Genomic DNA, 16,759 nt, shown 5'->3' on the forward strand with positions numbered 1-16,759 from the left:
AAAACATTAAAAACAAAGGTTTCAGGACTTAAACTATCCAGTAAAAGGGTCTAATGGACTCTCCCAAGTTGTGAGTAGCTCACAGAATCCCCTGGGTCACTATGAATTCGTGCCGTGGTAGGCAGACTATTGAGGAAAGCTTGGCTGATGGACCAGATAACTAGTTTCTGATGCTGGTTGAAGTGGTGATGTGTCCCAAGTGAGCTGTATTGTGCAGAATTCCCCTTGGGATCTGCCCCTTGTGGTTCCCTTGCCACGGGCAGGACATGTCTGGATGGAGGAGGCCCCTTTGGTACCCCTGTGTGTTATGTGCATGGAGACCAGTTGCCTGTCGCATTAAAAGGTGCATTAGAAGCAGATTCCTGTGTAAAAGACCTGTGAGCTGACGCAGTTGATACCGAATCAGCAGCTGAATCACCCAGGCTGTTTGAGGGTGTGAAAAGCCCAGTCAGGGTTGTTCTTGTTCCTCAATGTGAGGATGGTTTCTGCTGAGATAGGGGTTTTGCTGCCCCGAGGCCACTGTGTCAGCAGCTAAAGGGGAGGTGACAGTGGCCTTGATTTCTCCAGTGAAATCCTGCCTTTGCTGTGCAGGGTAAGTGGAGAGATGGATGGATTTAAGCAGTCTGGTCTATGTAAGGAGCCCGGTTCTTGCTCTGGATGAGCATGGGAGACCTTCTTCATCTGGGAGCTCCCTGGAAGAGGGTCTCTCTCCAATACCTTGGTCGCAGCTACTGCTGGCAGTACATTAAAGATAATGAATTACCTGTTTAATGCATAATTCCGTGTTGGTGTTGCATTTTAGTTCTAATTACAGCAAACCTTTATGAAAATAAGGACATTAGCATTCCAAACTAAACTGGATAGGGGCTGCAGCTTGTAAGGGTGAGAGATGAGGAGTAACTGCACCTTTAGGAACATCCTGAAGGGCAAAATACAGCTGTGTTTTGTCTATAGGCCAGGTAAACTGGGTTACCTTGGCAATAATGGGTGCCTGGTCCAAAGGCTGGTGGTTCACCAGACGTCGCTGCTCTGTTCAACACCCAAGCAGGAAAAATGTCAGAGAACAATAGCTCCCTCTTCTAGCCAACACAAACAGGCTTGATATGCATCAGAAAAGTAACAAAAGAGCAGTGCAAAAGGGCTAAGTTTAGTTCTCTGCTGCTGTTCTGTGGGGGAGGGAAGTCCCGAGCTGAACTGGTTGGGCATTATGTTTAAGGTGTTTAACAATCCCCATTCATTATTCAGAATGTGTTTAAAAGTGCCGAGCATTGTTTCCTGGTTTCCTCTGTTGTGGTTAGGCTTTTGTGTGGAAAGGTAAGGAGCAGGGCAGCGGCACAGGGAGTAGCGGAAGGGCTGCACTGACACCCAGTTGGTGCTTCAGTAGAGCAAATATGGTTGGTTTTAGCTTTGGTCATGGAATCAGGGAATGGTTTGTGTTGGGAGGGACCTTAAAGCTCATCCAGTTCCAACTCCTGCCACGGGCAGGGACACCTTCCACTAGAGCAGGTTGCTCCAAGCCCCTGTGTCCAACCTGGCCTTGAACACTGCCAGGGATGGGGCAGCCACAGCTTCTCTGGGCACCCTGTGCCAGTGCCTCAGCACCCTCATAGCAAACCACTATGGTACTATTCCTGCTTTTAAAATGCCAAGTGGAAATCTCTGTGTGTTTTCCAGGTCTCTGGAAGCTCATAGCTGTCCTCTGGGCCCGGTCGTGGTGCAATGAGGTGAGTTCTGCTCAGCCTCCAGAGAGAAGCCTGCTTTAAAACAGGAGTGATGCTGGCTGATGAAATGAAGGTGGCTCCTGGGTGTTGGGGCTGAGCAGCCCTCTGGTTTCCGCAGGTCCTCAGGGCTGTTGGTGAGGGGCAGCACCAGGAAAACTCCCTGCCCTGTGCTGTTATGGAGGATATTGCTCCAGAAAAGGCTGGTTTTCTACCAGGCAATAGCAATGTCAAAAATATAATAGGAAAAAAAAAAAAAAGTAGATTTTTGTTAGGTTACATCTTGTCTGTCTTAATTCTGGTGGTTTATGTGGAAACATATTTTCATGCTCTGTACCCTCTGGATGGGGGAGATGCTCCCTTGAGGAGGCATTTCAGATGAGTGCTGTTCCTATTCATGTTATCCCAGCCTGGAGAGACCAAGGGATGTGGGTTTGGCCTGTGTGCAGCCAAAAGGCTGGGGATGCTGGGGAAAACTGGTCAGTTCTATGCCCAGGCGTTGCAAAGCTGCCCCAGGACCGAGGCTGGACTTGCTGGTTGGCAGCTTTAGCCACTTAATGCTGTGCTCCTGGGGATGTGCATGGAGCCTCCTGGGAAGAGTTTGCCGGGGGTGGGAAAAACACCTTCCCTGGTCAGTCACGACTCGGGGGAAGAGCTCCAAGGTGCTTGTGATGCTCGAGCATCACGGCAGCGGCTGCGCTTTTGTGCCAGAGCGTTATTCGGAGGCCCGTGACACAGCGTTAAGGACCAAACCGTGCCCAGCCGTGGCTCGGGGGGGCGGGCAGCGCGGTCTGACACGGCGCTGCCGCCGGGCTGCCGCTGCCTCCATCCGCAGGACGAGCCCCGGGGGGCTGTGCGGGCTCCCCCCGCCGGCCCCGTCCCGCACTACAGCTCCCAGCCTGCTCCGGGGCGGGCGGCGGCGGGACAAAAGCGGGGCGCGGGGGAAGTGCCGCCAGCGGGGCCGGGCCGAGCCGAGCGGAGCCGTTCCGTTCCGTGCCGGGCTTTGCCGTGCGGCGCGGTGCGGTGCAGCGCGGTGCAGCGCGGCGGGGCCCCGCCGACATGGACCGAGCGGGGCCGCGCAGGGCGATGCGGCGGTGAGGGCGGCGGGGCCGGGCGCTGCCGCGATGCTCCGCCGCAGCCTCAGCCGCCTGGTGAGTGCGGGGCCGGGGCGGCGGGGCCGGGCGGGAGGAGTTCGCTGTTACTGCTGTTATTTCCCGGTGTTATTTCCCGTTTAGAGGAGGTTTTCCCGGCGTGCGGGGGGGGTCGGGGCGCAGCGCTGCCGGTGGGGAGCCGCAGGGGAACCCCCGGGTAGGGCCCCGCCGCGCTGCGGCTCCAACCGGGAACTTGCTGTTGCTGTCAGTGTTCAAGCCGTGTTCGTTAATTTCCCACCCCAAAACCGACAGGAGGGCACGTCCCGGTCCCTGGAAACACGAACCCAACCCGCGGGTTTATCCTAGTGGGATGCAGGGCACCGAGAAGGGTGCTTCCCGCTGCTTTCCCACCCGCTTCGTGTCCCCAGATACCTTAAAACCCTTCCCGGTGCCACATAAGCGACTCGGAGATTTCACCGTGACCTCATTGCTTGGCCTGAACTCTGTAATTACTCATTTTTTCCCTTTCCACAGCAAGTGCGGTAAAACCAGTGTTTTAACATCTCTTTCAGGAGCTCCTGTTTATTTAGTGGTGTCATTTATTGTGCAGCGCGTGGTTCGCAAAGTTCCTGGAGTTTATGCACCAGGCGTGTGGTGTTAGAGCAGCGAATGCACCCATGGAGGTTCAGGAGCTGTTCCCTGAGGCACATTGCACCTCTTGGCACCCCGTTACCTGCCAGAATAATGGGCTCTGCCTGCAAGGCCAGAACCCCTGGGAGATGGAGTCCCATATCCGTGTTTGGTTTGGAGTGAGCTATTTGGGCTGGATTTCCAGGCTTTCTGCACAAGGGGCTCTAATCTCTTCCTTAAGTTTGCAGCGGTTTAGGGGGAAGAACTGGTTAGTTTTCCCATTTGTAGGTTGTGTTTCTGTTGCAGGCTTTGGGTTAGCCCTGTGGAGAATGCACCTACTGTAGATACTGTTTTGCAGCCCTGGGGACAAAGGGGTATGATCTCAGCGCCCTGCGTTTCTGACTTCGATGGCTTTGAGTTTAGCTCTGCCTTGTGTTCTGTGCTTCCTACCCTAGGAGGTGTTTGGGCTATGGAGCATCTCCACTGAGTTCAGCTAAATGTGGTGTTGTGAGGTTTTGGACATTGTTTTCCACATACTGGCTTTGAGAGCAGTGTTTGAGCAGCGTTGAGCTGTGTTTGTTATCAAGCTGGTGCAGGTGGCACGGGTCCCCCAGCATATAGCAGCTCCCACCATGCTACAGTGGCTCTGCCCTGTCCCCAGCCCTGCAGGGTCTGCCAGGAGGTTTGGATCCCTCCTCCTGCTCCGTGGAGGAGAGGAGAACCCATGGTGTTGATCCAGATGGGTAGCACAGGGCTTCAAGTGATGCTCATCTTTTGGCAATGGCATTGCCACTGCAGTTGCGGCTGCCCCATCCCTGGCAGTGTTCAAGGCCAGCTTGGACACAGGGGCTTGGAGCAACCTGGTCCAGTGGAAGGTGTCCCTGCCCATGGCAGGGGGTTGGAACTGGATGAGCTTTGAGGTCCCTTCAACCCAAACCAGCCTGTGATTCTATGATTCTCTGTTACTAAAGGCTGCAGTTTATCTGACACTTAAGATCCCATAGGGCTACTCAGACTAACATTGTCACCTCCTCGCTATGTGGTCTCTGTCAGAGGCTCAAATACCAATGGATATTAAACCCTGTTTTCAGATGTATTTCACAGCTTAGGCATGATGAATATGCTTTACCCTATCAACATGACTGTTATGTGGCTCCATTTCTCCCTCCCGTAAACTTCTTATCCTGGATAGAGTATGAAAGGGGGTGGTAAAACAAGCAAGAAGGGCAGAGTGGTGTATAAGGGGCTGCTTTGCTACTCAGGGATACAGCCTGGTGCTCTCTGCAGAAACAAATTGGATTCTGAACTTCAATTTACACCACTGAAATCATCCCTGCTGAAAGAAGAGCGGGGCTGGGATCGCTGCGGGGAGGCGGGATTGAATTGCCACAGATAATCCACTTTCAGGACACACTGTCAACTTGGAAATACAACTTTAATTCTTTATTGGGAATGGATTCTCCTACCGGAGTCTTATTTTTAGTCTCATGCTCCTTGTACGGCTGTTTGTGGGCAGTAGAGTAGCAAAGTGTGTTGGCGACCAGGAGTTTGGGTCCGTCTCCTTGTGTAGGACTTGGGGCCAGCGCTACCCACTTCCAGCCTCGCTTGGCAGGCACCTGGGAACTGCTGGTCCCTGAGTCATGCCTCAAAGACAATGTGCTTGTTTTCCCTTAATGGCTTCTCCTGGGTTTTTCCAGAGGTAGGGCTGTCTGCATCCATGGGACCGCAGCTCTGCTGGTGCCGATCCAGCTGCTGGGAGAACTAAGTGAGAAACACAGGAAGAAAAGTTGCTGATGTCCCTGTTGTTTTCAGTTCTTTCCCCTCTTTTAGCTTGTGTTTAAGCTGTCGCCCTGCTCACAGTGCAGGAAGGCTGGGGAGCACGCATGGGTGCTGCCCCTCCTCTTGGGGTACCCGGTGCTTGCTGAGCATCCCACCCGGGTCTCTTTGCGTCTGTGATCCTTGCTCTGGTATTTTCCTCCTCTTGTTTAAAACCCAGGGTAAGTAAGAAAGCAACAAGCAGTCCATAATTGGGAGCAAAAATTGTTCTGTGTGTTTGTGCAGTGAATAACAGGCCTGTTGTTGTGTTATTCCCTTTTAATTAAATACCCTGGGGCCTGATCCTCTTTGCAGCCTGTGCCCTGGTAAATCCCTGGTGTTTAGCAAGTGCTGGGCTGGTTGTGAGCTGCTTACTCTCAAGAACATTGCTTGATGTTGAAGGAAAGAAGATGCCTCTTAGATGGGCACACAGTGCTTGTCCCTGAGCTGGACCTGCGTTGTGACTTGGTGCCTTTACCTTGTTGTAATGATGTTCCCTTTGCTGGTCTCCTGGGGTCTTCAGCAATGGGGGTACCCCTGAGTTGGTTATGGGGCTATGTGGGGTCCTTTGCTGGGGCTTGGCAGCTTCTCTGGGTCAGGACCTGTCCCTTGATGTCCCCACTGGAACACACTGGCAGAGGGACAGTAAGGAAAGCACAGGGGGTTTGCTTTGTGCAGCCCTAAAACCTTTGTAACCGTTACTCCTAATTTGCATGCTCGGTGCTGCTTTCACTTGGAGCTTTTCCATCTGGGGCTTGTTTTATCTAATGTAAAAACCAGTGTGTGAACCACCCCGGGGCAGGGTTGCAGGGACGGGCACTCAAGGCTGGCTATAATATCACTCATGGGGGGGTCCCAGCCAGGCTCCCCTTGCTCTGCATCCCCCGGCTGTGCCCGCTGTGCCGCTGGTGTTCTGCCAACAGCAGGGAAGGGTTTCTCTCATTGAAGTCCTTCCGAGTGTCACAAATCTCCTTTCCAAATCCTTTCCCTTCCCAAAGCTGTGGGAGACTGATCCTGTCCCCACGGATGAGGGCTTATGTGTGCATAAGTGGTGCCTGGTGCAGGGATTTAGGGCTCTGTTTAGGTTTTGCTGTGGTTCTGCAAACCCTGCCTGTAGTTCCCCCATCCTTACATATCGGGGGAGAAAGGCTGGTGCTGCTGAGGAGTGGGATTTAGGTGAGGATGTCTCACCACAGGCAGAGCCAATGGCAGGACCAGCACATGGTGGTTTGTCCCCTTGTGTCATAGGATGGTTTGTGTTGGAAGGGACCTTAAAGCTCATCCAGTTCCAACCCCCTGCCACAGGCAGGGACACCTTCCACTAGAGCAGGTTGCTCCAAGCCCCTGTGTCCAACCTGGCCTTGAACACTGCCAGGGATGGGGCAGCACAACCTGCTGGCCCCAAAGCCTTGGGGAGGAACAGAGGCAGGAAGAAGGTCTCTGAGAAGGCGTGCGTTGACTCAGGAGGTGTGTACCGGAGGTTGGGGAGGTGATTCAAGCCTGGGAAGGAGTGGAGCCCTGTGGGGCATGTCCTACTAGTGCTCTGCAGGAAAATACCCCCGTTGTGACCCATTCAGATGGCCCAAAGTCCCTTTTTAGAAGGGAAATAAACTCCCCACTGGCTTTGGGGAGTGGGTGAGGAGGGGCAGGGGCAGTGGGAGAGCCCCAGGGGCTGCCTGCCAGGAGCGATGTGGGAGATGTCTGAGCGTGGGGTGGAGGATGCTGGTTTACACTCCCGTCTCTGGTTTTTGCAGCAAATGTGTAATAAAGTCTATTTTAGGACCCGGAGCACATCTGTGATTTTCTTTCACGCTCGCCTTTTTTAGAGAGTGTGAACCAAACATACCAGTGTGTGACTGCAGTTCCCATTCTAATAAGAAAGAAGAGCATAGGTAGGAGTTGGAACCATGAAAATTGCCTTTTCCCCCCCCACTCTAGCTATATTAACACCTTGAGAGCGAGTCTCCATGTCAAATACCTTGTACCTGGCTCCAACTTCCACCAGAAGCATTTTGCTTCCATTAATGTGACCAAAACCTGCAGCAGCAGCAAAGTTTGGGGTTGGGGGGTCTCCGTTCTGCTTCCAAACTGTGTGGATTTTAATGGGGTGACTTTGTTTCATGGCTGTTGCTGGAATTTATAATGTGTATTTAACCTGATAAGGGCCAATTCCCCTTTAGCAGCTCATGCTTGACCACAGAGACAATGGAGGCTCAAATGGGGAATCTGGAGCTGCAAAAGGCCCTTTCCCACTGCTGCAATCTCTTATGGATGCCCCTACCCTGGAAAATAGGGACATGGGGGTTGGAACCGGGTGATCTTAAGGTCCTTTCCAACCCTAACCGTTCTATGGGAGTTTCTCAGATCCCTGTACCCATTTCTCTTTAACCTTTCACAGCAGTGCCCTAACCGTAGCCTTATTCCCAGAAATAGCTCAACCATTTGGCTATAAATACATAAAAATCAAACAAAAAAACCCCTCCCAGCTTTGGACAAGCAGCTGCATGAAAAATTCATGTGTGTAGTTAAAGTTTGGAGAGGTTGTGAATCACTAAGGGGAGACTGGAGAGCGCTGGTCAAACATTAATGGGGAATGGGGCTGCCAGTTAAACCTGTGGTGTGCAGAAACTTCTCAGTGGGGAGAAACACTTGTCTCGAGGCTGTATTTTATCCTTCACTCAGCATCATGTGTGTCTCCAGTTGAATATAACAGTAATAATGATAGTCTGGGCTGTGTGGGGAAGGTCTGGAGTGGATCTGACTGGAGCTGCAGCTGGAGGCATGGCAATCTGCTTTTAACAATCAAAACTGTAAAAGCAAACAGGCTGGCTATTAATAGCAAGCTTTTCAGCTTTGCCTCTAATTTCATCCTGTTGCCTTTGGTTTATGCACTTCCTTTCTGAGTAAAACTGCCGCTTTCTGGCTGCGACCGTTGATGTCCTCTGGAGGGGAGAGGTTTCTGTGTTAATACTAGTTAGCAGCAAAGCTGCAGGAGAGTGTTAATAGAATCTGTAAGCCAGGAGGAACCTTCACACCAAAGTTAGTTGTTGTTCTGCCAGTGACCAAGTTTGCAGTGATGCAGGTTGGGTCCATGTGAGCATCCTCCTCCTCTGGTACCTACACTTCTTGCATCTATTCAGGAGAGATGTGGAACAGAAAAGCATCATTTGGCTGCTAATTCCTCATGGTGTGGGACTTTGTGTCTCCTTGAGGGATGTTAACCCACTGTCCTTGTGGGGTGGACAAGGAACGTGGGCACGGGGTGGCTGAGTGCACTGTTAACCCGTTTGCCCTGCCCTGACAGCATTTGCTTGGGGTTTTCCAAGGGAGTTTCCTCTATGTATTTAGCTGTGTGTAGGAGGTGGGTGCTGGGGCTGGAGGGCAGAGAGGAGGTTTTCTTGGGTGAGTTTCCCAGCTTGGATGGTGGCTTTGGTGCCTTCTGCCCCTACCGAGCCCTGCCTGGGGAGTAGGTTAGGCTGTGGTAGGAGCAGGCGGCTGCTCTTGCCGTGTGCTGGGACAGGCTATCCCATGGTGAGCTTAGAAAACACCTATGGGTTTAGACTGAAATCTTCTTATCGCCCATCCCATCATCATCTGTTCAGCCTGGAGAAGAGAAGGCCCCTTAAGGGGAGACCTTAGAGCAGCTCCAGTGCCTAAAGGGGCTCCAGGAAACCTGGAGAGGGGCTTTGGACAAGGGCCTATAGGGGCAGGCCAAGGGGAATGGCTTTAACCTGCCAGAGGGGAGACTGAGATGAGCTCTGAGGCAGAAGCTCTTCCCTGTGAGGGTGCTGAGGCACTGGCACAGGGTGCCCAGAGAAGCTGTGGCTGCCCCATCCCTGGCAGTGTTCAAGGCCAGGTTGGACACAGGGGCTTGGAGCAACCTGCTCTAGTGGAAGGTGTCCCTGCCCATGGCAGGGGTTGGAACTGGGTGAGCTTTGAGGTCCCTTCCAACACAAACCATTCTGCTGTTCATCTCCCGCAGCCTCCCCAGCTCCTTCATCTCTTGCAAGTAAACAAGAGTATTTTTTCCTACTTTAACACCAAGTGATACTGAAGTTCAGTGGGTTTTAGTGTTTCCCCTCATTCACTTGGAGCTTTGCGGTTTTCTCTGGCTGGTGGGACCATGCAGAGGCTGATCCCAGCAGCTTGGGGTGCTGGGATCTTTGCTGCCTGTTGGTGATGAACCACTGCGTTCAGGAGCCTCACACTGCTGGGTGGTTGTTAGCAGTGATGCTGTGTGAAGGACACGTTGGTGGAAGTGCTGTGCTCAGACTGTGTCTTCCCCTTTAGGGACACTGTGCTGGTCAGAAAGCGTGTTCTATTCGTTGGATATAGGTGACAGGGACACTGCTGCTCATGTTGCTGATGACTATAAGCCATTTCTATTCTTTTTTCATTATTATAATCATCTCTCTCCCGTAATTTTGTTCTCCTGTGTCTCCTGCGCCCTTTCTACAGGCTGGCTCTGCAACCACAAGGCAGCCCTGGCTGCTTTCACTGTAACCATCACACTGCAGCTTGCTGAATTACTTTGAATTATCCAACATCCCACCAGTGACTTGTTCACTACTTGGTTACCATTTGATTTGGGCACTTAGGAGTTGGCTTTTTGCAATAAGCTTCTCTCCAAGACTCGTGCATGGGGCTGTTGCGTGGATTGCCATCATCCTGACATGGTAGAAGTGATGCTGGTACTGCAGGGGATGGGCAGTAAGTGGCAAGCTGTTTTAAGCTTGGTTTACTAACTCTTAGCCTGGGGAAACAGTGAAACTTCCCCGCTTTAAAAGGTCTCCTGCCCTTTCCCAGCGCCTGCCTGGCTGCTGGGTCAGGAAAAGCCTGTTCTGCCCGGAGGCTGCAGTGACTTCAATATATATATGCATTAAATATACATGTATACAATATGTAGGCATTAAATATGTATATATGCAGTATATATAGGTGCATTAAATATATATTTTTGTATGTGGGCTCTTAAGCGTAGCCAAAATCCGGGACTATTTGTAGATTCCCAGAACTTTAGTCATTCAGTTTGAGGTGGAATTCTAACTGAAGCCAGTTTAATCTAAAGGCATGCCTGCTCTAGACATCCAGCTCTAATGGATAGGGGTTGTTGTTCAGAGACATTTGTCCTGCTCTCCTTAATGAAAGCCTAATGCACTTAGTTTTGGTCCGGCTGTTTGTAAAGGGCTTTTTCCTCTCCTCCTGCAGCAGAAAGGAGGGATGAGCACCCGCCAGGCTCTCATAGCCAGGTATTTTGAGAGCAGATCGGGCTCCTTGGTGTTTTTCACAACTCAAACAAGTTTCCTGTCAACCTCCTTTGTGGCCTTGGATGAGTAATGCTTTGCTGTGTGCTTTTCCATTGTGATTTCAATTGAATTTTGCAGCATCTATAGGTGAAAGGGCCCTTGGGCTTTGTAATTTCTAGCTGTGTATTTTCAAAGGGTCAGCAAGCAGTTTTTATGTCTGGCCTATCTTAAAGTGTGCTGTACACCTTCATAAGATGATATAAAGCTATTAAAGCAGGAAGCAGAGGTAACACTCGCTTGGTAGATGTAATTTGTTTGCGGTATTGTGGCAGAGGCACTGATTTGCAAACCAGAGGGATGCTATTTGTCTTGTAAAGGCTCTAAAAGAGCGGAGTAAGATGTGCAACAGGCCAGACTAGACAACTTGAAGCTTTTTTTCCCCTTTCTTTGGTATTGCAATCCAAGATCTTTTCTGCAGTAATAAAAATCAAGCACCACCAGGCTGCAGTGATGCTGGGCTTCATCGCCTGAGTCTCAATTGGCTTAACGGGGGAAAAATCATTATAAAATCTCACTGCTGGGCAATTAAATGTAGGGAAAACATAAAATCCACTTTGAGCAGCCCTGCCACCTTTTAGGGTGATTTCTGTGGAATTGCTTCCTAGTGTTCACACAAAGCCAAGCTGTCTGTAGAGACCGGGGTGCTGTAATGCCCTGAGTGCTGCATTGGGGCTGCACAGGGGGCATCTGCTCAGAGCAGCTCTGCTTTTACATGGGCTGCAAAGCCAAGCTTAAAATGCAATATTGGTGGATTTATTATTTTTGGTAGTGTTTTGCATGCCAGTTTTGTTCACTCTATGTTGTGGATGGGTTTTATTCTTATTTGTTTAATTCTTATTCTTTTTCCCTTTCCTTCCAGCTCACCTTTTCTCATACATGTTTGCTGAGGGAGTGCAGTAGAATTAGCTGTGATACCCAGAGGGTTGTCATCCTTTTATCAGCCACATCAATACTGTGGAGCACATAGAAACAACCACGTTGTAAAAGACCTTTAAGATCATCAAGCCCAACCTTTACCCCAGCACTGCCAAGTCTACCACTAAACCATATCATGAAGACATTTTTTTCTGCAGGGTGGTTTACTCCAGGGCAGTTGAATGGATGGAAGTGGGACTTTCCTCTTGACAAGTACCATTCCAGTAAGTGCAGGGTGGGAAGATCAGATGTGCAGAGAGAGGAAATGTTGGATGAAGGAGCTTGTTTTGGTAGCTGTGAGAGTAGGAATGCCCTCATCCCAGTGTCTGTCTAAGGAAAGCAGTGGATGGGATGGGAATGGCTGTGAGTCATCTCCTGGGATGTTGCCCTGTTCTGCAGCTGATGGACCACACCAAAACCCCTCCAGCACCAAGCCCAGCATCCCAGGGCTGTCTCAGACCTTGTCTCCATGTCCCTGTGGATAAGTGGATTTCCTTCCCACTGCAAAACGCAGTGCTGGTGTTGCTCAGTGCGGATGCTCAGGCAGGCTGTGCTTCACTGGGATCTTCTGCAGCCACTTCACCCAGCCTGGCAGGAACATGAGCCAAAAGGATTTCCTGAAGATAAACAGTTCTAGGCCACATGTTGAGGATTTCTGTCCTGACTGGGTGGGTTCCACTGATTCAGTATCCTTGTGTAACTGTGCTTGCAGCCCCATGGGTAAAACTGCTGGTTACTACAGTATCCGGAGATGAAAATGCTCCCAGTGAGGTCTGAGGCTGAGTTTTGGCTGTGGAGCAAGGGGTGAAGTGGGTGATTTCTCCTTCTCTTCCCCCTTTTATCTCTTGCTACTTCTGTAAAGACATTTCTCTGCAGTAGAGCAAGGGGAGGGTTAGAAAACCACAGCTTTTGGGGTTTTTTAGAGTTGAGAAACTTCATCTGAACATGGGGGCTGGGACCTTGGGTACCCATTGAAGTACTGGTGATGATCACCCCGTGATGCCTGGACCTGCCCTCCCATCCCTCTGGGTGGCTGGTGTGTAGGAAATAGGACATCCTCCCTGGGGAAAGCTTGACCTGGCGGGATGCAGGCTGGGCAGCCCTGGGTACCACCCCTTGCTTCCGGGCTGCTGCAGTGATGGACACCCTGGCAGGGGGTCTGCAGCCTCTGCCCCATAGGTGGGCATCCTTGCTTCCCTAGGGAAAGGGAGGAAACTGCTCTGGGAAATGGGCTCCTTCCTGGTCAGTCAGCAGGCTGGCTCTGAAATGATGGGAAAACTTAAAAAGGGGCAAAATGCTTGTAGGTGGCAGAGGTCAGAGTAAAGCCTGGCTGGGCTGGGATGTAGAACGTGGTATTTAGGGTAGGTTTTTGTTTCCATAACTGAAGAGCTCAGGCTTTGGAGGACCAGAAGGCAATGGGAAAACCATCAAATTACAGCTCTGCTGGCTGGTGCAAGCTGGACGATTACAAACTTGGAGGGTTTTTTTCCATTTTGCTCTTATTTTGGCTTTTGCCAGGGCAAATCAGTGCTCTGCAGAGCTTGTGCCCTGCTAAAGTAGCTGCCGATGAGCAGACATATGCGCACAGCTTGAGCTGGGGAAAGGAGGGAGCAAAAGGTTTGAAGATGGGAAGACCTTGTTGTATTTGCTTTGTGACCTCTGCAAAACATTTGGCTCTTGTTCAATGTCCTTTTTCAGTTCTCGAGTCTGAAGTGTTCCTATGAGCCTGAATTCTAAATGCTGGCAGCGTGCTGGTCAGACTTTTCCTTTGGACTGCCAAGAATAAAAATACTCTGCCTGTATTCCAAGATGAGCAAAGGGGGGAAAAAAAGAGTTGAGGTCCTGAAAACTTCCAGAGGTTGGATGGTTTGAAGCAGGAGCAAGAGATTTCCCATAAACCAGCAGCACTGAGGTGATGCTATCCCAGCGGATGGCTGCTGGCTTTGGTCTGGGGTTGGCTGTCTGCATCATATGTGAACCTGACTTTCTGCAAACGGAAGCTGTGATCCGTAAGGAGAGGGCTGGACCCTGCTGTAAATGTTTTATCTGGGGAAAAAAAACTTGTATTTCCTCTCTCCACCCTTCTTAAATCTTTTAAGTAGCCCTTTCCCCTGTTCCCCTGCCCTGCCCTGTCTGTCTCTGCTTTTATCAGTGCCTTTATTTGTCCAACTCAGCTTTTCCAGGAAACTCAGGCTGATTGGGCTCTGCTGTTCTCCAGCCCATCATCCTTGGTGAAGGTGACTTTCCTGCAAGCCATGTGGTGGGGCAGCACGTCCTTGGGACAGAGGGGACATAGGGACAGGCTCTGGCCAGGGCCACTTAGGTTGCTGGACACACTTTGGCTTGGATTAAGGATGGTGCAGTCTGGGTCGATGATGCTCTGCTAGAGCACGTCGTTGGTGCATCATGTTGTTATCTCCAGTGGGGACCAGGGATGAGGTCTGGGTGTTGAACCGTGTCATGTATTGACCATGGTTTAAAAAACAAAGCATTGGTCCTTGATCCTTTCTTTTATTGATCCTAGAAAAGCTGTGGCTGCCCCATCCCTGGCAGTGTTCAAGGCCAGGGTGGACACAGGGGCTTGGAGCAACCTGCTCTAGTGGAAGGTGTCCCTGCCCATGGCAGGGGGTTGGAACTGGGTGAGCTTTAAGGTCTCTTCCATCCTAAACTGTGCTATGGTTTTCCCATGGCTCCTCTTTGCTCTTGCTTGTTGTTCTGTTTCTTCTGGGGCTCACATGGGTTTCTTCTGCTTAGAGACGAGCAGCAAAAGTCCCCTCCAGTGGGAAATGAGCTTGGAGCTGTGCTCACGTTCAGCCCTTTCTCTTGGACCTATGGGCTCTTTGTATTTTAAGTGCAATGTTGGTTTTTCCCAGAGGACTGTGCGTGTTATCGACCCTTTCCCGCAGGGGAGGGCAGTGGGGTTGATCCCAATCAATGGAATTCTCTTTCTACATCAGGACATCTGCCTAAAAATGTGGTCGCTGTGGGTAAGCATAGTCCGAGCTGCTAAATCATTAAGCCTTTACTCAAAGCATCACTTGTACTTGCATAGAAATGACTAAGGACAAAGAGTAATAGAAACATTGGCAAGAATATAATTCAATTAAATAGATACTGGTTGGGCAATGAGGTCACTGTGCTGGGAGAGACTTTTCCGGGACAGTTTGGGGATGTTATGGTAAATTTATGGAGGTTTTTTAGCATCGTGGATGTGTTTTTAGTGGTGGTTCTGTACTAAATGAACCGGGAGCTGGAACAGGCTGTTTTTGGAGGTGGTGTTATTTTTGCAGGCTTTTTTTGTAAACCAGGTCGTCTTCTCGACTACTTCTGTCATAAATGGAACAATACAGGAGTGATTTGGCTTTAAACTATTCCCGAGTTCTAAGCTGAGTAATGTGATTTAATCTTTCCCCTGCATCTATTTAATATAAGCTGTGATTTCATTGAAACGCTTGAGCTTTGCACTTGTACTGTATAATTATCTCTGGTTTTAGCAGATGACTTCTTTAAAATGCCTGTGGTTTGTATTAGGTCTTATTTTCCCTCTGGGTTATTTAGTGTTTACTTTGTGGCTTGAAGATATCTCCAGCAAACATGAAAAGAGTTTCTTTTGCTTAGTTAGCTCTGGTTTTGGTGCTTTCTGAAACTGTAGTAAGTGAAATGATGGGGATATGTCTTTTTCTGCCACTGTTTTCCTGGAAACGGGGCCAGCAGGTAGCACTGGCATTTGTTTTCCATATGGAGGATATAATTAAACCCTGTGTTTTGTAGCTGCCCTAGAAATAGCCCACTTCAAGAGGCTTCTTGTCAGCAGCAGCTGCAGAGCACAGGTTCACCTCTCCTGGTGAACTCAGTCTAACTCCATTAATTTTTACCCAGGCTTGCTAATTTTTACTCAGTTTCGCAGCTTCTATCGAATGTCAGGTCCTGCACATGCTTCTGTGATGGATTCCCAGAAATTTGGGAGGGTGGGAGAAGAGGAGCCTTTCCAGGCGGGAGCTGCTGTGCTGGTACAGGACATCCATGTGGGAGAAGGGCACAGATGGAGAGAGGAAAGAGGCACGAAGGGAGGTTTGCTAAGCTCAAGCAAAGAATCTGGGGAGTGCTGTGGGCTGTGAATGTAATTCTGCCATCTCTATGCTCCAACAACTTCAAGTCATAAATGATGCTGGGTCATTAGTTGCATCCATGGGCTTTTATAGCCCTGGTCTGGTGCCCTTCAAATCATAACTGTTCCTAACTCCTCAAGGAAAAGCTTGTTCCAGAATGCCAAGCCTCAGTTGGCCTATTGATGTGCGTAATGGGCTTTTTAAATGTGGACAACGTAGGAGAACAGCCATTATCCCATATGCCCTCTTTTCAGAACTGCTGCTTCAGGCAATAAGTGAGCTTTAGACCAAGTTGAAAGCACAGGAAGGTTAGGTTATATGGAGATATTGAGCAGGAATATGTTCTGTATCTGAGTTTCTCCATGGCATGAGGAGGGCTGTAGCACAGCAGCACTCTGCCCTGCTGTGTGCTCCTGCATCAGTGGTGATGCTGCTGTTATTGATCACTGCAGACTGGGTAGTTGGTCCTACGTGAGGTGGGCAGTGAGGATAGATGGTGAGCTGCCAACATGGCAAGATGTTCCTGTGTTGGATCTTTACCTCCTGTCATTTGTGTTTCACTCTCTGGCTGTTACCTTCCAGCTGAGCTCCTTCAGGGGGAACCTGGTTTGGATGCCCTGCTGAGGGCTGACTCGCTGATGGGCTTGGTTAGATGCTGGGGAAGTGGAGCAGGAGCCCTGAAGTGGACCTTGAAATGCTGCACCCATGTCTTTGGGGCTGTTCTTCAAGTGATGCAGACAGGAGAGTGGCTGTTCTCAAGAACAACCTCCTTATCTCCCTTCTCTTGATTCCTGGGGTGTGTAGTGTCCCCTAGGGTGCTGTTAGGGGTTCATCTGGGTTACTGGGGCACCCAGCAGCACCCCAAATCCTCATGGCTTGGTGGGAGGATGCTGTCCCAGCGCTGTGGCCAGTCTGACACCGCTCATCCCTATGGATCACTCTGATCTCCCAGCGCTCCTGTGAACACTGTGGCTCAGGCAGAAGGAGGTGATGCTGTGTCTATGGAGGGAACACAGTCCTTTTTCCTCCAGTAATCCTTTTGGCAGGCTTGGCTCTAAACAGCAGAAGAAACTGGCTTTTGCTTGCACGAGCTGACCCTCGCTCTGTGGACCGTGGGCTTTATAAAACCCCACAGGCAACGAGGCTGCTGTTTGAATTATATCCAAGAAATATTT

At 50.4% G+C, this 16,759-nt stretch overlaps 1 protein-coding gene across 8 annotated transcripts in view; it reads left to right on the top strand.

The window, feature by feature from the left end:
- The first annotated feature begins 2,618 nt into the window (after positions 1-2,618).
- Positions 2,619-16,759, top strand: part of ATP11C (ATPase phospholipid transporting 11C) — a 57,622-nt gene continuing 43,481 nt past the window's right edge. For 7 of the 8 annotated variants that reach the window (XM_030497468.1, XM_030497469.1, XM_030497466.1 and 4 more), the window contains exon 1: positions 2,619-2,869. In XM_030497468.1, the coding sequence (XP_030353328.1) occupies positions 2,843-2,869 (27 nt within the window). In that variant the 5' untranslated portion in view covers positions 2,619-2,842. Of the gene's footprint in view, positions 2,870-14,367; positions 14,463-16,759 lie in introns of those variants that run through there. The other variant, XM_030497472.1, reaches the window with a different exon arrangement.

The sequence above is a fragment of the Strigops habroptila genome, chromosome 9 (genome assembly GCF_004027225.2).
Source record: "Strigops habroptila isolate Jane chromosome 9, bStrHab1.2.pri, whole genome shotgun sequence".
NCBI classification, from domain to species: Eukaryota; Metazoa; Chordata; class Aves; order Psittaciformes; family Psittacidae; genus Strigops; species Strigops habroptila.